General features: G+C 38.6%; 1 protein-coding gene across 3 annotated transcripts in view; it reads right to left on the bottom strand.

The window, feature by feature from the left end:
- The window catches only part of exoc6b (exocyst complex component 6B), a 167,134-nt gene that overhangs the window by 68,306 nt on the left and 72,205 nt on the right, over positions 1-26,623 (bottom strand). For all 3 annotated transcript variants that reach the window (XM_055200381.2, XM_055200396.2, XM_055200390.2), the window contains exons 7-8: positions 10,287-10,460; positions 7,088-7,156 (exon numbers count right to left, since the gene is read on the bottom strand). In XM_055200381.2, the coding sequence (XP_055056356.1) occupies positions 7,088-7,156; positions 10,287-10,460 (243 nt within the window). The remainder of the gene's footprint in view (positions 1-7,087; positions 7,157-10,286; positions 10,461-26,623) is intronic.

Raw genomic sequence — 26,623 nt, 5'->3', positions numbered from 1 at the left:
TCAAACTGCCGTTGCCTCTGTGATTCAGTTATCATGCGAAAACAGTGCCAACATCAACTGGGCATGAACAAAAAGTTCAGCTTTCATCCACAAAAGCCATCAGCAGACCTGGTGCTGAGACAGAGAGTGATGGAGAGACTGGTGCTGGATGGCTGGAGTTTAGGCATGGTTCTCTAGGATGGAGGCCTGTTCTGTAGTTCTTTCTTATCCAGCTTTTCATAGCATCTGGCCCATCACCAACATGTTTACGTTGATCAGAACTCCAACCAGAGCTTTTGCAGGAGTGGGTACAACAGACACATTGTTCATAGTCAAAGTTTCATTCGTAGGAAAGTGGGTGAGTTTGGGTTAGGGGGGATGTAAGGGTACAGGAGTAGAATAGAATCTTTATCACTACACAACCGCAAAGTTTGTTAATAGGTCACCTCTTGTCTGAATTGCCGTAATTATGCAATTATGATCGAATGGTGAGATTTCAACTGTTTATTTCTTCTGTATATTTATTTCTTAAGTACTATGATAATACTCATGATATGTAGAGTTATGCTGATATACAGTGCCGCTGAAGCACCATTACAGCCTCAAGTGTTTTTGGGAATGACACAAGTTTCCGCACTTGAATTGGGGAATTGTCTGTCATTCATTTTTGGAAAATCCTCTCAAGCTCAGTCAGGTTGGATGGTGACCCTCGGTGGACAGACATTTTTAGGTCTTATATACAGATGTTTGATTGGGTTCATGTCAGGCTCTGTCTGGGCCATCTAGGACATTCACAAAGTTGTCCCTAACCCTTACCACAGGTGGACTTGAATCAAAATGTAGAAACATAACTTTGCAAATATTTCTAAAATTCGGCAATGTTTACATGCACAACAATTTGTCAGTCCAAATGAACTTAATCAGATTGAATTCAGAATCAGATTTAATACAGTTTACATGCAGCCTAAACATTGCAATCTGATTAAAATGTTTGTTTACATGTACATTCTATAGAATCCGAACCGAACATATACGCACCCGCACAGCCAGGGTTGCCAGATTCGCGTATCAAAACCATCCTAATGGACATTCAAAACTAGCCCGAAAACATCCCAATGACTATTCACAGCCCAAATGCCAATAATGAACAAAATTATTTAAAAAAATAACTTAACAGGTTAAACAGTAGCCCAAATCAGAAGTTAAAAAAAAATCTGAGGACTTGGCAACGCCGATCTGCGCACAGCATCTCTCGTGGAGTTCACACTTTATTTTTGGATAAATGTACAAAGTCACAGCGGATTTGGAGAAAGTTGTTCTTAAGAAGTTTTCTTTTCGAAAGGCACAACACTATTTTATTGCTTTATGTAATGTTATGAAAAGTACACATAAACTGCAGAATGTACAGCGCGTGACCGCATTACCTTAATAATGCGTGTTCTGCATTCTGTGACAAGAATTATGTGATACGTAAATAACATAGACAGTAAAAGAAATGGACACAGCGACCCCACTGGATTCAACGGAGACAAGTAAAGTCAATTAGAAGCACACACTTCCTGGGGGTCGAGCGTACTGCACAGACTCAAACTGAGCTTGATGACAGATGTGACATGAGCAAACTGTCTGACAATTGTAAGTCTTCTAATAGCTGTTCCAAAAGAAATCTGAATCACCCACCGAATCTTGCAGAGACGGCGAGCGTGAACGGAAGCAATTTTTGGTAAGTGTTCCGATTAATTTTTTTGTCATTTTGCATAGTATTTATTTATTTTAAAGCTCCTGTTCTTTCTATGCTTTTGAAGCTTTGATTGTGTTTATAGCTTGCAATATAACATGTGTTCATGTTTCACGTGTAAAAAAACGCGGTATTTTTCACACAATTTACTTATCTGTATAGCGCTGTTTTCAGTGTCCTCAAAACAGGCTGATGTCTTCCTTGTTATGTGAAGTCCCTACTTCAGAAATACGTATCGAGTTCTGATTGTGTAGTTTGTTAAGTGTGCTGTGATTCGATAGCAGCTTAGCTTAGCAGAGCCGTGTGAGCCAAAGCTGGTGACTGACGTATTCCTGTGGGCGGAGTTTAGTCAACGAACTGTTTTACTGACGTCATTAAAGCAGGAAATAGAGGGCTGTAGTCCAAACCAGCCGTTCGTTGTAGGCTTTTAAAGAGAAATTCTATTGAAGAAAATATATCGCCTGGCAGTGAACTTTGAGCTTTATCATTTTACAGGTATTAATTATGCTATTATAGCAACATTACACACTAACTAGGGTTTTAAAAATGGTATCAGGAAGAGCGTGACCTTTAAAAACGTAACGCCAGTACGTAAAAGATTGCCTGCGAGCTTCTCCTCCTGTCCATACGGTAATTTCTCTACTGTGCGACAGAGATTTATGATACAAAAAATGTAAAGGGGGTCCGAATACTTTCCGAATGCACTGTATACACAGAGAGAGGGGACAGTGTAAGATTAAAAATATAGGAATTTATTACTCGGTCACAACCCCCTGTGCTGATAGTGATCAAAGACTATTGTCACAGCTGTTTATCCAATACAGCTGTGGGGGTTAAAGGTGGTCTTCTGATTGGTCAGTTTGAATGTATTATGTTGGGTTTGGTCAAGTACAGTGGGGGTTAAAGGCGGAGTCCACGATGTTTGAAAGCCACTGTTGATATTTGAAATCACCTAAACAAACCCGCCCCTACCCCAATAGAATCTGGACCTTCTGTTGATAGACCCGCCCCACACATGCGCAACCCAGGCAACGATGACGGTTAGTAGACACGTTCCTTACTGCTGATTGGCTATAAGTGTGTTTTGGTAGTCGGCCCGTCTCCTTTTCCAAAGCGTTTTTCAAACATCGTGGACTCCGCCTTTAAAAGTGATGATCTGATTGGTCAATTTGAATGTATCAAGTTAGGTTGAGTCACATGGTCAAGAGATAGAGGATAAAGGTCAAGGTTTTTATGAGCTCTGGGCTTTTGCATTTTGCCTTTTGCAGTGGCCTTTTCCCTTTCCTTTTGTTCTTCATCTGAGCTCTGGGGTTCCAGTTCTCAAGTGTGAATCTCTTTCTTCTAAACTTTCTTTCTCTGTTCTCTATCTTATAAGGTAATATCTCACATACATTGGAAACAGTTAATTGTTTGTATTATTTACCATTTCATGCATTTATAGTGTAAACATTTCAATTGGAACTTTAAGTCAGTACTGTAATTAAACCTTTTCATTTACAAACCTGTTGTTTAGTTTTGATTTAGTATTAATACTTAAACGCTCCATATTGCAATACAATATATTCGTACTCTAGCAACGCTCTCAGACATATTGTGTCTGAAACCCCGAGAACGATTGCAGTTTTGTTCCCCTTCCGAAACCTGGGATCCATTACAACAGACAGACAGACAGATTGATAGACCTCTCATTCTCTTGATCTCTTGTTCATTAGCCATATTAAAAATATTTTAACACTTGATCTATGCCCTCCACTACACCCCATGTATTCATTCAGTGCATACATGACTCCTGCTCATTCGAGCACAATGTTTCAGAAACAGAAAAGGAAAAAAATACTGCTTTGTTGTTTCTGGAAAAGTCCGAAAAATGAGGCCAGAATGTCCTTACAGGAAAATGTCATTTGAGTTAAGGCTGTATTCTGGCAATGTGAAAACAATAAGCAAACAATGAGAGACCTTCAGACAGGGAGGTCGCACTTTCAACACCTTAAACTCTTTATATTTGTTTTATTTGTCCACCATTCCCTTCTCATTAAATCACACCAGAGGGAACATGCTTTCCACAAACACCATTTAAATGTTGCACATCATAAAATATCAACAGTTTGACAGTGGTGTGAAAAAAATAATACATTATTGTATTGCATATACTTTTTTCAGCAAACTTTACCATTACTCTAAGAAATACAACAGGTTGCACCCTCTCAGTGACATTTTGACCTCTTGCATGACCCGTGCTCCCCTGTCTTTATTCTTTCTGTTCTCTACTCGGCTTTCCGACTTTTAGCTTCCTGTCTCTTTGCAGCCACTGCCTCACACGCAGTACTCGCACATACAAAAGCCAACGGACATTGTGGCTACAGTAGGTCATGATCCCATGCTATGATGGAAACCCAGGTGATCACCCTCAGCACCCCTGCCTGCCTCCGATTCAACCCCCAACCTTCGGGCCAAATTAGAGTGCAGCCACCAATTTCTATATTTGATCATTACTTCATTCCCTCCCTTTGATAATCTTTCCGGATCGCTCCCATTCCCCCCTCTCCTTACAGTAGTGTCTAACAGCGTTTACATGAAGTTTGTTTAAATGATCTGGATTGATGTCATACTAAGGGCAATCCTCGTATAAACATACAACAGCCTCAACAACTTCCTTCCTGAGGGGGCGTTGAGGACACCACATATACAGTAAATGGAAGGTATCTGTGGCATGGAGGCCTGCACTCGTGTGTGTTTATTGTAAAAACCTGTGCTTCAGAAAGATAAAAAGCAGTGCGATTTCCCAGGGTCCGGGGTAACTCCAGGGTCAGCACGAGCATCAGGGGAAGGAAACACAAAAACCTGAACATTCCTCTTGAAAAAAAACACACCAATTTGCTTATCGGGGATGGCGACTCATTTGTTTGCTTACTTTATTTTCTGCCTCTCTCTGTCATGGATCGTGGGATGTCCACATCCCTTAAGTGCACGCGTGTCGTGACCTTTCCGTGACTCCACTGGTACCCAACTCAATTTCAAACAACCTCCGTCTTTTGCTTTTCCTCCTTTTCCTTAAGATGGCTCCCAGACCCGGTCCCTAGAGCGGCCTCAGCCTGGTCGATAAAGTCAAGACGTGAAGTTTAAAGACTTCCTCACTACCCCTATTCCCCCAGCATGCCATTCTCGCCAGCTTCCACTACAAAGACTATTGTAGAAATGACAGCCAATCTTCTCGCACATGAAATTTACAGGCTGGAGGGTCATAAAGTGACATTCCACCAACTCAAACAATTCTTCAAGAGACCATGAGGAGCTGTCAGCAAGCCCACACTGAAAACAAACATGTGGCCTACCCACACTTGTACATAGTCCTACACCCATTCGGGGTTGTTTTTTGAAGCATAAAACAAAAGCAAACAGTTTAAAGAGTCTTGACTCCATAGATGAGAGTCAAGTGAGTTAATAAGCTAATAAATTAGCATTGATGTATTTAAGAACTGTTTTTCATTACTCGTGGCTGCTTTTAAACGCAGTGTTTGTTTGTGCAGGAAGCATTCCAGGGTACTTCTGGGTGGAGAACTTACTGGTAAACTTTGGAACAGCGTCCACTGCCAAATCCAAGCAGAGTTTTTGACAGAAATCTATGTTACCTGCAAAGACGCACGCACGCATACATACATTTCCTACACGCACACACTTTACAACACATATTCTGTTGGGGTTGTTACAACTCATCAAAAAAAATCGATGATAATCGATTAGAACATTTATTGTCTACGAATTTGATTATCGTTTAGTTTGTCTGTGATGTCACATGCTCCCGCACCACCGTCGGACAACGCGGACACGTCCGCTTCATACTGTGTGCTTATATTAAAGTCAGACATTGTTTTTTCATACAGCGTGAGCTACACATTTATCAGACACTTCTTTTCACCGCGTGACCAGCATCTACAAAGTTCGGAATTGGGCTTCTTTTAAACTTTTTCAGGTTGATGTATTTCTGCTGGATACAGATGAAAGGACTTGGTTCAGTAGTTGTTGGTATATGGGCTGTGAATAATCATTGTGATGCTTTTGGACTAATTTGAATGGCCATTGGGCAGGTTTTGTTACACAGATCTGGCAACCCTGATGGACAACGATGGAAGCAAAAGTGCAAATGAATGCTGGTTAATAAATGATTCATTTCATCCTTTAATATAAGCAAGTTTGTATTAGTTTAATTGTTGGGTTTTCATAAAAATAGTAATGAACGCTAAACTAAGCATCTGTTTTAAAGTAAGGGGGAATGACAGGCTATATCACTTTCATGCTATATGGCTTTTTTATTTTGTTAATAACGAATCATGTTAATACTCAACAAGGCCTAAAGTTGAAGATAAAATGAGTTTATTAATCTGTGACAAAATTTATTCACCAGCACATTCCTGTAGACTCAATACGTTTTGTTTATTATTATTTTGACATGTTTTACCACTTAAAAGCTGCACAAACTTTTTTATTTAAGGCTTTTTTATTTAAAGGTGCAGTGTGTAAATTTTAGCGGCTTCTAGTGGTGATGTTGCGAATTGCAACCAAGGGCTCAGTCCACTGCTCACTTTTGAAACACATAGAGAGGCTACAGTAGCCGCCAACAGTAGCATGTCATCGACGGAGACAACTTAAAAAAAAAAGTTGTCCGTTAAGGGCTTCTGTAGAAACATGGCGGCCCATAATGGCGACTTCCATGTAAGGGGACCCTCGGTGTATGTAGATAAAAACGTCTTTTCTAAAATAATAAACACATCACGGTTCATTATAAAAAGGTCTTTATACACCCCTGATAATATAGTTTTGAAGAGATCCTTTTAAAAATAATAAATAAAATAAAATAAAATAAAATAAAATAAAATAAAATAAAATAAAATAAAATAAAATAAAATAAAATAAAATAAAATAAAATAAAATAAAATAAAATAAAATAAAATAAAATAAAATAAAATAAAATAAAAAATAAAATAAAATAAAATAAAAATAAAAAAGATTATATTAGTAAAACTATGTAGTAGTGTGTGGCTTTGCACTTTTACATGTGAATACCCTAATTTTGTGCCTTATTTAACTATAAAAAAAATCCAAATATTTAGGTTTTATCCGATTAGTCGATTAATCGAAAAGAAAAGAAAAAATAAATTGCCCGATTAATCGATTACGAAAATAATCGTTAGTTCAATCTCTACATCGTCGAAATTTGCATGCATACATACTGTACTTAAACACAAGAAACATTCTCTGCTGTAAATTTAGGGAGGGTTATTCATTTACCAAAAGTCCTACAATCACATCCTGATTTAAAAACATGAAATAAAACAGTCTGCAAAACAGATCTGAAATGAGAGGAGTACTCACCAATACAGTATAGATGTGTAAACAGCGATACACGGGTGAGAAGTCCACCAAATCCTGTGCACCTGAAACCTGCAATACAGCAGTGAGACACATAACCTGAGTGAGTAGGACACATCACCTGCTTCTAAATAAAAGATGATAAAGAAAAGAAAGATATTTAAAACGTTTTCATTCTTTTACAATCCATTTAGAGTTCCAATGTCTCAAAAAATGAAGGTAGCCTTTTAATGTACTTGTGAATGGGAATCTTAAACAAGACGGTTCCCTAAAGAAAAAAAAACACTCGTTTTCTCAACCCATGACCTTACTAGCATAGGAAATACTCTTTTCCCAAGCGTAAGCCAAAGAAATGAGCACTAAACAATGCCAACTTTGATCTGGTGCCCACAAATGGGCAACAAGGGACATTTGAAACCAACAACGCAACGGCACCAAAGGACAAACAATAACCCGGAGAGAATGAGGAAAAAACAATTTTGTCTTGATACACCACTGGGACTTCACTGGAAGGGTTTACCCGGTTCAGGGACGCAATGAGCGTTCAAGGTGTCCTCCTAAAACCAGGGCTGCAGTTTACCGATGGGACAAAAAGCATATGGGAACGTCGCTCAGCTGGCAAGGAGTCATTAAATAAGCAGCAATCTGAGGCTTTAGACACAAGCATTTCTCAGGAAACCCTGGAGCAGAAAGATTGAGGCAGATTGAAGGTTGGCACAAGCAGTGGTCCTCGCACAGAAGCCACAAGAGAAATGCATTATGACGCATGGGGAGAACGGAAGGGGAAAAGGTCAAACAACAAGACAAAAACACAAACCCATATGCTGTTTTATGAAACACTACAAAAGTATTTTCCAATACAGAATCCTCTCCTTTTTCCCATAAGGTTTAGATTTTCAGTCTGGCAAGCTCCAAAAAGAGAAGTATTGGGAAGTCATATGATTAATTTGACTGAAAGTCAATTATTTTAAGCAGTTACTCACTGATCTTTACCTCGGCCGTGGCTCTCAAACTAAATATGGTGCAGGTTTGATGTCTTTGATTATCAAGCATCTTGTATTTGTACGTCATGACATTTATGCCACACCATATTTAATTTAAGAAGTCAAATATAAACAGTAAAGTTTTTTTCACTTTTTTCAACATAAATATGCCTGAGGAATGACCAATGACAAATTTCAATGTGAACTATACTTTTTTAAAAGGTTAACGGTAGATTCTGTCACAGGTTGGGACAATTACATATTTTACACTATCTGACATTACCTCATTAGTTATTTTGAAACAAAAGTGTCTGCTTTGTGTATTTAACTTACATGTAAAGAAAAAACAAAACTAATATTGATGCTGTGACACAGCTTGAACTGCTTTTGCTGTTAGCAAGTAAAAACAAAACATCAAAACCCAATGAAGAACTCACTCAACACAAACAACACATATTTGAGCACATCAAAAGAAACCCAATGTCAACTAAGCAATGAGCACAAACTACGACTTTCTTGACTGTGTCACTTCAATTTGTCACCCTGGAGTAGGATGTCGCTAGTGACCGCAGCTGGGCAGCACGTCTCGCATGCTCCACACGTCTCTCATGTCTGCCTCAGAGGAGAGGGGCGGCCCAAATAATACTAAACAACTGCAGAGCTGGGGATCCTGGACTGGGCTGAAAGCCCAATGTCCATGTGGATATTAGAGTAATGCAAGCAGGAGAATGGGGCAGGCAAAGAAGAAAGAAAGAGAAAATAACCCAAGATTTCACACTTTAAAGAAGACCACTAAGAGGACATTGGGGAACTGTGAACAGATATCAGCTTTTTATGATTTTCCAAAGATATTAGATATAAATAGAGTGAGCAGTGCTGTATTACTATGAATGGGGAAAATGCAATGCACAATATGGCCATTCTGGCAACACCTTCAATTTAAAAGAACCATTATTAATTGACTAAAAAAATTAGGGGAGGGGCGCAGTAGCTTAAGCCACCTTGAAAAATGTGTTTTAGCACAATTTGAGCTTAAAGGATTAGTCCATTTTCTTAAAAGAAAAATCCAGATCATTTACTCACCACCATGTTATCCAAAATGTTGATGTCTTTCTTTGTTCAGTCCAGAAGAAATTATGTTTTTTGAGGAAAACATTGCAGGATTTTTCTAATTTTAATGGACTTCAATAGAGCCCAACATTTAATACTCAACACTTAACAGTTTTTTTCAACGGAGTTTCAAAGGACTATAAACAATCCCAAACAAGGCATAAGGGTCTTATCTAGCAAAACGATTGTCATTTTTGACAATAAAAATAACAAATATACACTTTTAAAGCACAACGTCTCTTCTTCCTTCGGTCCTGAAAGAGTCAGTGTGACCTCACGCAATACGTCATGACGTCAAGAGGTCACAGAGGATGAACGCGAAACTCCCGCCCCAGTGTTCACACGTGTCTTGAAAGAGGACCGTTCCTATGTTGTTGTATGTCAACTGATACTAATTCATGTCTTTGTGTCAGTTTATTGTTTAAAATGGTCCGCAAATGTGCGTTTTATATATGTAACACGTGACCTCCCTATGTCACTAGGCATTTACGTTAGGTCGCGCTGGACCGGACCTAGACGAAAAGTTGTGCTTTAAAAGTGTATATTTTTTATTTTTCTTGTCAAAAATGACAATCGTTTCGCTAGATAAGACCCTTGTGCCTCGTTTGGGATTGTTTATGGTCCTTTGAAGCTCCATTGAGAGGAACTGTTAAGTGTTGAGTTAAGTATTAATTGTTGGTGTCTATTAAAGTCCATTAAAATGAGAGGGATCCTGCAATGTTTTCCTCAAAAAACATAATTTCTTCCGGACTGAACAAAGACAGACATCAACATTTTGGATGACATGGTGGTGAGTAAATTATCTGGATTTTTCTTTAAAGAAAATTGAATATTCCTTTAAGAAACAAAAGTTAAGAATCAGTTGATGTCAGATTTAATTGTTGGTCAGAAATGTGTTATATAATATAAGGGTTATTTTAGCACGCAATTTGAGATATCCGTCATTCCCCATTCAAGTAGATGGGACTTTAGTCTTGCATGACTGAAATAACTGCCCAGAGGCATTGCAAACACGACCACTGAGTGGCGCAACTTCTTTAACTTCATTTTGTCTGCACAAAAACAGATTGATGGCATTTGTTTCACTGCTGTCACAAAGAGACATTTACCTCGTCTCCCTCTTCATCTTCCACGTCCAGTATTCCAGAATCTTGTTCTGTAAAGGGGTTGCTACCAGTCCTGTCCACCTCTGTGCCTAAAGACGCTTCCTTCCGTATCCTCCGTCCACTCGCTGACCGCTGCTGCGACGTCACGGCATTGTCACGAGCAATCTGCACCTGCGCCTGAAAAAAAGACAAAATAATCAGATACTTTGCGCACAAAGTCTATTTTTTTGTGTGTGTATTGTTACTTGTTAATTTCACAAATCAAATATTGCCATTTCAGTAATTGTTGATGTACGCAACATGCAGGGCTTAGGTGGTAAGGGTTAAGTGTATATATCGGGGGTTTTCAGTCAGTAATCACCTACATTTCAACCAGTTTATTACACAAAACCATTACAAGGCTTCAACATACTTAAGATATTAAAAGCATATTTGGATGGACCACTTTTTTGATACCTTTAGGGGCGGTTCACATTTTGCGACTAAAACTTCGCAGAAAACACGGCCTTGGGTTGGCTCGTCACATTACCTGTGGTGCGCTTGCAGCATTCTGAAATGTTGAAATGTTTTTAACTCTATGCGGTGCGGACACGCCTGGAAAAAACAATGGTCCCTTCCATTATGAGCGTGCATACCGAGCCCCTACATTTGAAATAACGAACTTGAGCGCGCAAAAGATGCGAAATGTGAATCGCCCCCCTTATGCTGCTTTTTTGCAGCTTGACAGCCCAAGTTCTCATTTACCTTCATTCCTTATATAGTAGCCTGAAAATTCTTCAAAACAATTGTTTTCTTCCGTTTAAAAATTCCTTGTTGCACTTAATTTTTTAAAGTTTAATCAATTTGAAATTACAATTAATTTCAACTTTCTTGACTATTAAGGACTTCCAATAAATTAGAAAAATAAAGTTGAAATAACTTAACGGGACACTCCACTTTTTGGAAAATATGCTAATTTTCCAGCTCCCCTAAAGTTAAACAACTGATCTTTACCGTTTTAGAATCCATTCGGCCGACCTCTGGGTCTGGCGGTACCACTTTTGGCGTAGCTTGGCATAATCCATTGAATCTTGTTAGACCGTTAGCATTGCGCTCAAAAATTATTAAGGAGTTTCAATATTTTTCCCATTTAAAGGTTGACTCTTCTGTAGTTACATTGTGTACTAAGACCGACGTAAAATTTAAAGTTGCGATTTTCTAGGCAGATATGGCTAGAAACTATACTCTCATTCTGGCGTAATAATCAAGGATTTGTTGTCGTAACATGGCTGCAGCAGCAAGTAACATGGTTACTTTCAATAGCAGGGGACTATTTTCGGGCACTGCGTAATACCACTACGCCTGCTGCAGCCATGTTACAACAGCAAAGTCCTTGATTATTACGTCAGAATGAGAGTATAGTTCCTAGTAGGGGTGCACCGAAATTTCGGTCGCATTATCGGTTTTGGGCCGAAATAAAAAAAATCCAGCCGAAAAAGTCAACCGAAAATGAATGTCAACTGCGCCCCTCCCATCCGTGCGCTAGCGCTTGGGTTTCACTCACGGTGATCAGTCGTCTCCCACTCCTCCCCTTCATGCTCAAGCAGGTTTCACTCACGGTCGAGCTGTTTGCACGCGTCTGCAAAGATTAAGCATGTCTCGATGTGTAAACTTTAGAGAGAGTCGTGCTAATGTGTCTCATACTGTAATCCATTAACATACATTTGGCAAATAAAGCAACAAAACACAACGTAACGTTTTTATGTGGAGCGACTGTTGCGCTGTTTGGGATTCACCCTCTGTCTCTGTGTGTGCGCGCGTTTAAGTGCCCTCAATAGTGCACATACGAGAGAAACGCGTTTTTAAAAAAACAAGCAAACATAAAATCTCTCTGTTATTGACAGGACACATATAAACAAAATTATCTCCACAGTATTCTTTTTCTAATAAAAACATTTATGTCTTAAGTGTATGTATAGATTACAGTCAGATTAACCTACTTAAGTCTGTGTCATTAATGTTAATCAAACAACCCATGACAAAGAGACCAATAGCTCTAAAAATAATAATATGTTTAATTTATTGTGTTATGATTCGTTTAATTTGATTTCTGTACCTAATGCTAATTTCAGACCTTATTAATGTACAACTTTGTTCTTTTTTGTAAATGTTTGCAATTTCTTTATTGTTTATTAGATTTTTCCCACCTGCTTTTTGCTGATCCGAAAAATAATCTGATCTGTGCCTCAAAAACTGTAATGTGATCCGAACTGTGAGTTTTTTTTATCCTTCACACACCCCTAGTAAAGTTAGTACACAGTGATAGCCATTAATGCAATTGTACTAATAATTGGCATAATAATTTCTTTCGGTGTTTCGGTTTTTCGGCCTTGGTTTCCTTTTTTCGGTTTTGACCAAGAATTTTCATTTCGGTGCATCCCTAGTTCCCAGCCATATCTGCCAAGAAATTGCAACTTTTAGTTTTCTGTCGGTCTCTGTACACAATTTAACTACAGAAGAGTCAAGTTTTAAATAGGAAAAATTTAAGAATTCTCTTGTTGCTTTTTGGCACGATGCTAGTGGTCTGGTCGGATTCGGTGGATTGTGCTAGGCTATGCTAAACGTGCTGGCGCCAGACCCGGAGATCGGCTGAATGAAAACGGTAAAAATCTAATGTTTAACTCTAGGGGAGCTGGAAAATGAGCATTTTTTTAAGTGGAGTGTCCTTTTAAGCTAATTCAACTTTGTTTTTATAATTTAACAACTCTTCAGTAGTCAAGAAAGTTGAAATGAATTAAACTCAATTAAACTTGAAAATTAACTGTGCAACTAGGATTTTTTTACAGTGTAGAAAAAATATAATATGTAGTAAGACATAAGGGGGCATAAATATTTTAATAAATAAAAAATTATTTAATAAAGGTATTCTTTTCACTATTTTAAGGCAAAAATGTCTATAATAATCCTAAATATATAACATCTAAATAAATTAAACTGATCAGCATACCAATCTGTGATCTTTCTAAGTGATAATGCTGATTCCATTATAGTTACTATTAAATTATATAAGCAATTAAAATAACCCATGGGAAAAAAGAAAGTATCCACTAATTACAGAGACCTGTATGAACTCAAAAAAACAAAGTCGAGTCATTCACTTTGCCTACGCAGGTCCCAAAAGCTATATTGTGCTATACACTGAGAAAGTGCATTTCCAAGTAATGCCAACAAAGGAAAAGGCACCTGTGAACCCCCAATATGCAAAACGTGAGAAAAGGATTACCGTTTTTTTCAATAGCATACTATTCTTTAACAGAGGCAGTCTGACATCATTACTAAGGTCAATGCTCACGCAAACTTCTCTCTACAAACGCTTGAAGTCATTCAGTAGGAAGCAAGGTTGAGGCGTGGAGAGCTCTCCATGCCGACGAGAAAGACCCTCATTATATAAAAAAAGAAAAGAAAATCGGGGGAAGTACGTCAGTGGAAGATGGAGAAAGCAGCTGGAACAGGATGTAAGATGGAAGCTGGGGTTTCTTCATGGATCCTTTAAAGGAAGTCAAGACAACATATGTATTCATCTCAGAGACGTTCTTAAATGTTCTTAAAACACACTAATTGGACTACGCAGAGATTGTACGTCTGTCTATTGTGGTCATCTTACGTTGTGTACCCTTTATTTCTTTAGACACATCTGAAGTTCTAGTCCTCTTCGAATCTCGAGTAGAGGCATTTGCGTCATTGCGAGGGGTATCATGAAGAGACCTTTGAAATTTAAGAATTCCTTCTCATTAAGGAAATCAAAACTGAAGGACGTTGTTCCTAGAAGACCAATAAATATTTAAAGCCAGTCTGTGGTTTCGAACTGTGAAGTTCACTCTTGTACATACAGAGCCCTCTATAAGTATTTGGAAAAACTTTGGGAACTAAATGGCTCTGTTTGCTGTGGAGCCAAGAAATCTTTAAATGTGTTTATTTAATTAAATGTTTAAAGCGATTTTTGCATTATAAATTAACAGGAAAAGTATAAAATGCATAAACAATGGAAGACAATGTATTATTGCAAATTTTTATTGTCCTCAAAAATAGACTGTAATGTAATAAAATGTTGCATACTTCAAATATAACTATGATGCAAAAGTACAGACTGTCACATTCTTTATTGGCAGTTTCAACACATACATGTTTTATAAAGATGCACATCTATCTGATGTAAGCAGAAGTATTGAGACAAAAGTGGGAGGTTTCCCAGACAGGGTTTATAGTAAGTGAAAACTAGGCTTAAGTTAACATGACAAGTTAATACGTCAATAAAAGAAAACACTTCCCTGCCAATGACAAGTTTTTTCAGCAATCTGTATTTCCGCTATTATGCACCAGGTGGAGCTCTTACCCAACTTATAAAAATGGAAGCAACCATTAGGGCAAACAGTTCTCTATACTAACTCCATGTATGTTTTGATCATCGCTCTGAATCTGATCTCTATCAAAAGTTCTTCACAAAAATGCAATTATCTCAGCTTTTTCCTCAAAATTTTGTATTTTTTTGGAAACCTACCCATATTTGCGAGGTGATAAAAAGAAAACAAATGAATATCGGATGAAATGGGTTTTGTTTGTTTGAAGCAGAGAGTCTGTTCTTTCATTTGATATATTGTATGTTTATATATTTAAAGAAGAACACATGGAAGGCATTAAACTTTTGCTGGTGCTGGCTGGCAACTTTTTTTAAAAAAAAGCTTACGGGAAAAGAGTTAAATCGTTTTTACCAAACATGCCTTACAAAAAACATTACTGTTGTGCATCTTAAGACAAAACAATAACACTGATATATTTTAAGATATGTCAGTGCAAGCTGTTTTCAATTAAAGGCGGAGTCCACGATGTTTGAAAAACGCTTTGAAAAAGGAGACGGGCCGACTACCAAAACACACTTATAGCCAATCAAATCAAATCAAATTCCGGGTTGCGTATGTGTGAGGCGGGTCTTTCAACAGAAGGTCCACATTCTATTGGGGTAGGGGCGTGTTTGTTTGGGTGATTTCAAATATCAACATTGGCTTTCAAACATCGTGGACTCCGCCTTTAAGTTTTCGACTCGATTTAAAGGAAAATACCACCGTTTTTTAATCTTTTTCAATGCATGCACTTAATCTTTGTATAGCGCGTCGTGAATGTGTTAGCATTTAGCCTAGCCCCATTCATTTCTTAGGATCCAAACAGGGAGTAACGTCAACACTTCTGACTTCAGAAGTTTGAGCAAGAGGGGGGAGTTTTCAGGAGTGATGATGTTACTGTGTGCCATGGTCGAAGTGCTGCAAACTAAGTGCTCTTCCGCCATACAATATAGTCCTCGTTTTTTATCCGCTTAAAAAAAATCGCAACTTTTTATTTTATGTCACCATACTTACTTGTGTAACTACTTATGTCTTTAAATAGGGAAAACATGGAAGTGTTTGGTGGCTTCTAAATGCATCTCTGTTTGGATCCTAAGGAATGAATGGGGCTAGGCTAAATGCTAACACATTCACAACACACTGTACAAAGATTAAGTGCACCCATTGATAAAATATAGGTATGTATTAATTTGTCAAAGTTGAGGTAAGAACATAGTAAAATATTGAAAACGGTGGTGTTTTCCTTTAAGCCCTGTCCAGGAAACCACCCCAAAAAGCTAGAATAAATAGAGTAGTCAACATTTAAAGTAGATCAAAAAAGTTCACAAGAACAGGTATTGGTTTTAAAGGCGGAGTCCACGATGTTTGAAAGCCAATGTTGATATTTGAAATCACCTAAACACGCCCCTACCCCAATAGAATCTGGACCTTCTGTTGATAGACCCGCCCCACACATACGCAACCCAGCAAGGATGTCGGTTATTAGATACGCTCCTTACTGCTGATTGGTTATAAGTGTGTTTTGGTAGTCGGCTTGTCTCCTTTTCCAAAGCGTTTTTCAAACATCGTGGACTCCGCCTTTAAGAGATGTTTTATGAAATGTTTTAATCCATTTCAAATGTCGACTAGTGTAGATGCAAAACCCACAAACATCAGACCTTTGAATGCTTTTCCAAGCCATAAATGCAGCCATTTTAACTGCTGCTTGTTCGGGGAAGTTTCTGCATTTAGTCTACTCTTCATCTGATGAAATTGGATTTAAATCTGGTCAATCTAAAACCTTCCATCTCTTTCCCCTGATGAACTCCTTGACTGAGTAGGCAGTGTGTTGTGATTCGCTGTCCTGTTGCAAGATGAAGCACTTCTCAATGAGCCTGGTGGCATTTTCTTGAACATTGGTAGCCAAGATGGTTTTGTACACTTCTGAATTCATTCTTCTGCCATTGCCGCCATCATTTATTAAGTCATTAATAAGGTCGAGTGATCTTGTTCCAAAGTCAGCCGTGCATGCCTATGCCATGACACTGCCTCCATCATGCTTTACAGATGAGGTTGTATGCTTTAGGTAATTTGTAGTTCTTTTATTTCTCCACGACCTTGGTAAAGGTTCATCATCCGTCTATAAAACTCTGTTCCAAAACTCTACTGGCTCATCTCTGAGATTTTTTTGCATCCATTTTGGTGCTGATCAGGGGTTTTTCATCTTGGTGTGTAGCCTCTGTAATTCTGCTGTCAAGCTCTTCTGTGAACAGTAGATTGGGAGACCAGCTCTGGTGGTTATTAGTGATTTTACGGATACTTATTTAAGGATTCTTCTAGAGCTCATTTAATCCGTCTGTCATCAACTGCTGTCGCTCTGCTTGGTTCTCATCATTTTAGGACATCCCAAAGTGTTGATCTGGTTATGTTTGTATTATAGCTCTAATTGAGGTCCTCTTTACTTTTAGAATCGGCTCCGTCATCTTTATCATGGTTTGTCACCAAATGTCAAAAACTCAAAGACTCTTAACTGTGAAAGCAATGAAAAAACTGATACTACACATTCTCTGATTTAAATATGTAAACAATTAATGCAAAAGGATACAGCTCTGGGACGGTTGACTCACAGATGTTTAAAAAAAATCATCACATTAGAAGGAAACACAAAGAATGCGTTTATGGCAGTGGGAGGCGCCTTTTTGAATTATTTACTTTGGGTAGTGAGCATTATGCACATTATTTATGCCGCCAATCGCACAATGCATTTTTGCAGGAGTGGCTGAAGTTGAAAAAAGTCAACTCTGAGTGGAAAAGCATGCAACGTCATTTCGCGTTTTTCCATTTTACAATCGAATGATGGGAAAGGTGGGCCTTCCATTGTGGTGACAGAAGTTTACCGTTGTTTGTAACGACCGGAGACTGCACTCACTCGCTGTCACCTGCGTGTTTGTGCACCTCTCACCCTTGATCAAGGTCTTGGCAAGCGTCCTCTTTTTAAAGTTTCGGCTAATATGACAGTTAACAGCAAACCAAGATTTCAAGTTGTCAAGTGTCAAGAGAACTCACCCTTTAATATTTGATTGACAGGATAGCTACCTCATGGTTGCCTAGCAATATAAAAAAGCACTGCATTGCTCTTTTCTGTCAATCAAACAATTGATGATTGGCCGCTAAAAGTGCTGTACTTCTTCACACTACTGACATTTTCAACCCGAATATACCCAGTTTTTCCCTCCCAAGACTCAATCGGTTCCAAGAACGGAATTTAACTTCTGCAATCCAGCCTCCCAATTTGCGTCTGTTCGCGTCTTTGTATTGACTTTGTATGTAATCTACTTGCGCAAATATACTAGTCAACATTTAAAGTTCAGCAAAGTTGTCCTAAGACAAGAACAGGTATTGGGTATTGGTTTCAAAAGCTAGCTATCTGATTTGATCCAAAAACATTTTTAGTTATGCTGGTTGTAAGTCTCCTTACATTCTGATAGCAATAGCTGTGTTAAGTTGCCTAAATGTACGTCATACGTCATCAGCACATTCACGTGCGCTCACCTCCCGTCTGTAAACAGAGGTAAACAAACTTTCCTGCTGAATTGACAACCTGCACAGGAGCCAGAAAATGTAAGACGACCATAAAACTATCTGAATCAGCAAAGAGCAAAAACCCAAATTAACATCGGTAACTTTCCTGCTCTTCCACAAGATAGAAACAGTCGCGGGAGATAAAGGGTCTGAAAGGGTTATTGCAGTTTCTTTTAGTAAGGTAGGTATGCACTATGATTCTATTTTGATGGATTCAGAAATTCTATTTTGATAAAACATTGTGTGGCATATGAAGTTTGTGTAACCTTACGAATTAGTCTAACGATTAGCGGTGTCACAATTCTCCAAATCCTTGATCCGATTACGTTTTCGATTCTAAGGTCACGATTCGATTCTCAATTTTTACTTTTTTTAAAAGCACAAAAATGCTATGCCATTTTTAGACTAGACTTTTATGAAATATAACATCTGACCTTGAACCTGAAGATTCCTTGCCATGTTATTCGTGCTGCCAGTGAAAAAATATGGTACACGCTAGGGATGCACCGAAATGAAAATTCTTGGCCGAAACCGAAAACCGAAAAAAGGAAACCAAGACCGAAATAAATTATTATGCCAATTATTAGTACAATTGCATTTATGGCTATCACTGTGTACAAACTTTACTAGGGGTGTGTGACGAATAAAAAAAACTCACAGTTCGGACCACATTACAGTTTTTGAGGCACAGATCAGATTATTTTTCGGATCAGCAAAAAGGTGGGAAAAATCTAATAAACAATAAAGAAATTGCCAACATTTATAAAAAGGAACAAAGTTGTACATTAATAAGGTCTGAAATTAGCATTTTAACACAACTGAATGCTATTTTCACATATTATCACCCTTACACCCTTATAAACGATACTTATGTTTTCAAAATTACAAGCAAACTACCTCTACACAGAACCGAAAACGTGCTGGATCTAATTCTGATTTAAAACAGTTGTTTATGTTCGTTATTTTGGCGACGAGTGTTTTGGTGACGAGTTAACTCATCAATTAAGAAAAAACGCTTCCCTGCCAATGATGAGTATTTCTGGCTTTCTGCAACACCGCTATTATCCACCAGGTGGCACCCTTAGGGGCCAGTCACACCAAAAGCGTTTATGGCAGTTGCAGGCGCCTTTTTTGAATGATATTCTATGTGCAGGGTGCGTTTGCGCGCTGTTTATGCGCGCCGAGCACTTTGCGGTTTTTCGCCGCATGCCGCGCACGCGTTTTTGAAGGAGCGCTGAGAGCAGAGAAGCACCCGACGTCATTGAGTCTTTCCATTGTCCAATCGAATGAGGGGAGAGGCGGGCCTTACGTTGTGGTGAGGGAAGTTTACATTTGCTTTGAAGAACCGGACTCCACTCGCTCACTCTCTCCTGTGTGTTTGGGCACATCTCACCCTCAAACAAGGTCAGAGCAAGCGCCCTCTTTTTAAAGTTTCTGCTAATATGAGAGTTAACAGCAAAAGAGCGCTCACGCCTCAATATTTGATTGACAAGACAGCTGACTCAGTGGTTGCTTAGCAATATGAAAAGCCGAGTCGCACTGCTCTTTTTTTAAAAAAGGCAGTGCGTCGCGCCTTGCGTTTGAAGTATCGCCCAAGGGCAAACATCTGTATGTCCATGTAAGTTTTGAGGATCGCTCCGCATCTGATCTCTATCAAAAGTCCTTCACTAAAATGGAATCATCTAAGTTTTTTGCTCGAAATATGGTGTTTTGAAGAAACGTACCAATATTTGACAGGTGATAAAAGAGAACTAATAAAAGATAATAAATAAAAAATAATAAATTCAATTTAATAAATTCAATTCGAAAAACTACAAAGTGTTGCTTTAAATTCGCCTCTGGTGTGAACGCACCTATCGCAAGCTTGATATAGGATTTACATTCGGAAAAAACATTAAAAGAAGTACATAGGGTTCATTTTGTAAAATCTTCCTCCTTCATAGCACAGAAATACAAACCAGAAGGTCCGTAATCGTAATAGTATGGGAACCCGATTAAAAAGTTTGCAAAAGGCAATAATTTGAAATAGCATGTGTCAATCAGATACATTTCTTTTTATTATTTATTTACAGGTGTTTCTGGTCCTCGATTCCACATTTTTCTTTTTTTTTGTTATGTAATTTACACATAATGAAGTTATGCATGATGTCAAAGATGGCAAAGAGTACCCATCACGTCCCAACAGAGAGCATGTGAGATAAGACTGAATGCCTGCAGTTAGATCCTTCTCAGTAAGAGCCAAAAGCAAACAAAGATTTAAATTCAAACTTGAGATGTATAACAATCTCGTAACTATCCACATTTCTCTATACTCAATCCACCTCACACACATACACACGCACGCTCAGACTCTACCCGTGCTCTGCAGCTTACAATGGAGCCATTATTACAGCACTGGATCTCCCAATATATTTATTTTCAGATCATTTGTTAGTGGAATTAAAACAATCACAGGCACAGAGACTGGTCCTAATTTCCAGTGGAATAAAAACCAGTCTGCGAGTCTGGATAACAGAGCCCCTAGACAAATAGCCTTCTGTTATTAGTGGTTCGCTTGCTCGCTCCTCTGGAGGCAGGGATGGAAGAACAGAATGGGGGAGACATTAAAAAGCTTAAGAGAAGCCATCTCATGCTGTTGAAAGGAAGTGGATCAGGCTGAAGTTAACCGGGAACACCAGATTCATTTGTTACCCAAAGGTTTTGTGAAGCTTAAAGTATAACGGTACCAACGTGACCATATAGCATGGGATGAAGTGTGGGCAAAACTAACTAGAAATTGGTAAAGTTAAAATGGACTTCCATTAAAAGAGGGATTGAGTTAGGGCAGTAAAAATGCGTTCTGGTCTTCATCAGTCAGCGAAGAAAAGTTGATCCATTCTCCTCCCGGTTTAACAGTCAGAACGTCTCCAACGTCACTCAACCGCAAAACCGCTGGAGCAAAAACCCACAAAAAAAGAAAACCGGCGATGGCAACCTCCTGTTTTAAAAGAAGAAACCACTACTGAGGCTGCAAAAAAAAGGGCTGCAAGAATCGCCGACATGCAAGCAGAGCAGTCACATCTGTTAGTGAAGAGAGGTTGCAGGTCAGAAGCAGGAGCCGGTGTCTGGGTCAACAATTGGGTATAAAAGAGCGAGATAACAGGGAGCTTGCGCGAGGTGACATTACGGTCTGATTTATCTTCAACCTGGTTTACTTTTGAGGAACAATTCTGTATAGCTTTGCTCTAATCAACACGTGCCGGGTTACAGCCAAAACATACACACACACACACACACATGAAAGCAGGCCAACAAGACAAATCTTTCAGGACTCAAAAGACATGCAAGAAAACAAACTTTAATAGGAGGAATGTGAGGCTTTGGCAAGTGCCGGCTGGACAACCACTTTTTTAGAAGGTTACTAGAGTTTGAATCTTGGTTTAACTCTACACCAACATTCCACCGCTGTGGGAGATTTTACAGCGCACCGGCAGAATCTTATGTGAACTCTGCTACCACCTGCTGGACACACAGGGAACTACAGGACAGAGTTGGCAGGAAAATAGAAAATTAACATCAAATGTGTGCTCAGTTTGTTTATCAGCCAAATAAATGTGGTTAGATGTTATAATATAAGATGTAATAATAAGATTTACAGCACAGATATAAAACGTGAGCGCAAAAAGACCCTCCATCAATGTGGACCTATTGCCTGTGCATCCACAAAGCAAAGATTGCCAAAAAGAAAAAGACATCTGTAGAATTATCCACCAAAGCTGAAGTACGAAATGCACACATCTTTCTCTCAACAACAAACAAAACAATGCATGATGGTAGAAAAGCTTGGAAAGCTTGGAAAGCCTAATAAAGTAAGAGTTCATTTTTAAAATAATAATAAACAATCTATCCTAAACAAAGAGTTGTGCAGATCAATTCTGAAAGTTCTCTGTGTTGAACTTAAGTATACATACTATTTTATAGGTTCAATCCAGACCACTTTAAAAACAAACTACTTCATTTCTCCATTTTATTAGAAGATAAACCTGGGGATATACAGTCGGGCTGCAGTAAAGAACGATTCATTCAAACAGTATGTTAACAAAAGGAAGTCACTGAAGATCGGCCCCAGCCGAACCTCGAATCGAGGCTTATCTCAGAGACTCCAGCAGTAGCTGGCTGAGCTCAGTGGCCAAGACTCGGTCAGACATGGATCTCATCAGCACACATGCAGAATCTGGGTCAAATGATGGTGAAAGTAAAATGATGGTGTGGGAGAAAGCGGTTTTCCAACTTTTTAAACCTAAACAATCACGTGTGTGCGGCGTGTGCGTGTGCGCAAATCCGGTGCTTGAAGAAATTTAGTACAATTAGCTGATCTGAGGAAGAGGCCATTGTGGGGACAGGACAGACACCCAAAAAATACATGGCAAGTGTGTTTCATTATCTACTTGGCAATCTCAACCGTTTGAAATGAAACCAATATTGCCTTCAGATTCATTCTAATTAGTAAGTGGATTAAACGGCAAAGGACTTATCTGTGCATCTAAATGGCTCTCTCTGAGATTGTGTTTCAGTCGGCACAAATGTACAACACATATTACAAACATATTCACGGCTCCCAATTTGCCTCTCAATCTTGCGCAATCTCCCTTTCACCTCAATACATGATTTTATTCTTCTCTACTCTTTTCTCTTCAGTAAATTCCAATATTGTGTCCAGATGATCCATAACTCTGTGCAGTGGGGTAGTTACAAAATACCAAAAGAAACATGCTGCTTAATAGGGCCATATTCTAGGAACATTATTTACATTTTTACTTAAACCTACTTCTGTTAATCATTTTCCATATTCTCTCTGCCTCTTAGAATTAAACAGCTGGTTTTGCTACTGTACTTTTAAAGATTTTATATGTAGGGGTTAATGGAAAACCCACTTTTTTGAAAAATATGCTCATTTTCCAGCTCCCCTAGAGTTAAACATTTGATTTTTACTGTTTTGGAATCCATTCAGCTGATCTACGGGTCTGGCGGTACCATTTTTAGCATAGCTTAGCATAATCAATTGAATTTGATTAGACCATTAGCATCGCGCAAAAAAATATCCAGAGTTTCGATATTTTTCCTATTTAAAACTTGAGTCTTCTGTAGTTACATCGTGTACTAAGACCGACAGAAAATGTAAAGTTGCGATTTTCTAGGCCGATATGGTTATGAACTATACTCTTATTCTGGCGTAATAATCAAAGACTTTGCTGCTGTAACAGGACAGCAGCAGGTGTAGTGATTTTAAGCACTGCCCAAAAATGGTCCCCTTGGTTACTTTTAATAGCAGGGGACTATTTTCGGGCACTGCGTAATATCATTGCGCCTGCTGCAGCCATTTTAGTGCGATGCTAATGGTCTAATCTTATTCAATGGATTGTGCTAAGCTATGCTAAAAGTGCTAGCGCCAGACCCGGAGATCAGCTGAAACGGTAAAAATGAAATGTTTAACTCTAGGGGAGCTGGAAAATGAGCAATTTTTTTTTAAGTGGAGTGTCCCTTTAAATTGGGATTTTTACATGGTGGGGGACTTTCGGGGAGTATGCATGTAAACAGTAAATATAAAAAAGTTAATTGAACGAAAACTTACACATAACGCATAATTATCACTGCATTTGCTATGTGCAGTCCCCCCTGCAACTAATATCATTGGTTGAGTTTAGGGTGAGGGGTAGGGTTTGGCATAGGCATTGATAGGTACAAGGTACTTAAAGACCTTGTTCACAGTGCATATGCATATCCGATTGGAACCCAAATGACATTTAGAACATGTCAACGACCAAAAAGCACATGAAATCCTTTTTTTTTTGTAATCCGTGTAGCTTTTCGGTTACGTCATGCTGTCATTTGCGTAGAAAAATCTGGAACACGATAGAACGCTACGGAACGCACAGATCTGAACAGTTGTGATACACAATACGGACAGCGAGTCTGTCAAATTGGATATGCATCAAAATCGGATATGGACTGACAGTGTGAACAAGGTAAAAAGCATGTTATTCTCACTTCGTGTCAGTGCACACACATCAACAAGTACTTGCACACCGGAGGGAGACCGTCATGTGCCGGGGGTCAACCCTGGCCCCATTTAAAACCTGTCTATATGTAAATTATGTGTATTATGATTAGCCATTTACTAAAAATAAACACTTCTTCCAAAGAAAACTGCTAAACACTAATTTGTGCAGAGAAGAACGTAAATATGGTAGATAAGGGGTCTCCAACCCTGTTCCTTGAGGGCACCTGTCCTGTAGATTTCAGCTCAACCCCAATCAAACACACCTGAACTTGCTAATTAAGTTCCTACGTGCCTACCTAAAAGGCAGGTGTGTTGGAACTAAAATATGTCCTCCATGAGAATGGTAGGAGACCCACATAATACAGCACATGTATTAAAACTGATATACCAATTACCCATTTTTACAGTTAGTTTCCATAAGAGGTAGTGAGGACTGTGAAGGAATCTTTGGATCATAAACACAGACTCTTTTCTTTCTATAATAGGAGGCAAGGAAAATTCCTTTATTCCACTAATTGAATATGTGTAAAGGTCCATCATTAATCGAAAGAATAACAACATGGCACTAGAAGAAGTACTCAATCCAAGAGACAAAAATGCCCTTTAGAACAAAGCAGATGATCAGATTCAGAAAGCAACTCAGCAGCAGAAGCAAAGAAAAGTTAAAACCAAGCCGACCCCATTATCCAGACAGGATCGGTGGACACCCACCAAAGACTTGAACTACAGGAGCCAAGAGTTTGCTTGATCCACGGACCACGGTATAGACTGATGAGAAGAGGGAAAATGGGACAAAGTGGAACGAAACACTGGGCTGGGGCGACTGGAAGCCAACCAAGCAACAGAACAAACTACTATGTTTGATTAGGACTCGTGTTGTCTGTCAAAAGCAAATGTGGAAAGAGTAAATGCATTATAACTTACTAGCAGAATAGATATCTGCCAGGGTTCTGACTACCTGGATGAAAACACATAGTGTCTCATACTCTTTGATTCCAAATTTGTCTCTCTTTTAAAATCATTAGGGACGCAATTAACTTTCAAAAATCAGTGTTGGAAAAGATTTCCAAGCTACAAGCTATGAATAATATAAAAGTTATTCTGGAGTCAAGCTCCTTTTGTGTTAAAATTAGCTATAGCTACAATACAAAAGTTAGTTCAGCACAGGGACTCAGATTGGTAAAGTTTTAAAGTGCACATATTTCATTGCAAAAAAAAACAATCATAACGTACAGATTAGCTGGCCAATCAGGGACACAGCGCTTTTCAGATCGATGAGTTTTGTACAAAATCAATGCGTTTGAGGAAGGCAGGATATCTGTCAGTGACTGTGTGCGGGGCTTTATCAGTGTGACATCACATTAACAAGGAAATCAAAACAAGCTGTCTCATGAGACTGGTTTGGTTTAATGGGGATTCATAAATATTTCTTATCGTGAGGTGGTTGTGTTCACACACTGCCAACACACATTTATGTCCAAACTCCTTGTAAAAGTGGATTTTGCATTATAGGTGCCCTTTAATACTATTCTAATACTGACCACGTTTACATGCACACCATTAATGCGATTATTTCCAATAATGCGAGTAAGGTCTTAATCGCAGTAAGATGTTTAAATGACTGGAGCTAACCTCTTCACTCCGGTTTACATGCAGTTTTTATTTTCGGATTATTCACACATAGCCCAATGCAGAGCACAAAAGATGAACTCACATATGGTCCACTGTTTTAATTTACTTACGTTAAATGACAAACAAGTTGTTATAGATTCATTATACGGTGCCGTGATGAAGATATAAATATGAAAGTGCCTGTGAAGGGCGTTTACATGATATAAAAATATAGTTTTAAAAATCGTTTTATATTAAAGATAATAGCAGAGCTCACACAACAACTATAACGATAGCGATTTTGGCACATGATGAACGATTAACAATTGACAGCCAATCAAATCTATTTAAACTTGAAGTGCACGCGCACTTAAAATGCAGTAGAAAGCTCATTCATTGCTGAGGTTATAACATACAATTACCTCAGGTATACAGAGCTGATGCAGTTGTTGCTGTGAAATTTTTCTACCACACTGACTACGCCAAAAGGTAAGATATTATTACACACTACTACATTCATTGTTCAGTTACGCGAAACGCAGCGAGTTGAGGACATCTGCTGGTTTCCCGCTGTGTAAATGCAACAACAGCATACATTCAGTGACATGTAAACAATTGCAAAAAAGTTTTTATTACAAGAAATATCCAATAGGTAATGCCGTGCTGGTTGAGCGAATTAGCATGAAGTTATGATTATGATGTGGTCACTAATATATTTATCGTTATAATTATCGTTATAATATCCCTTAAAG

The sequence above is a fragment of the Misgurnus anguillicaudatus genome, chromosome 21, assembly GCF_027580225.2.
Source record: "Misgurnus anguillicaudatus chromosome 21, ASM2758022v2, whole genome shotgun sequence".
Lineage (NCBI taxonomy): Eukaryota > Metazoa > Chordata > Actinopteri > Cypriniformes > Cobitidae > Misgurnus > Misgurnus anguillicaudatus.
This window is presented reverse-complemented; position numbering and strand designations above follow the sequence as displayed.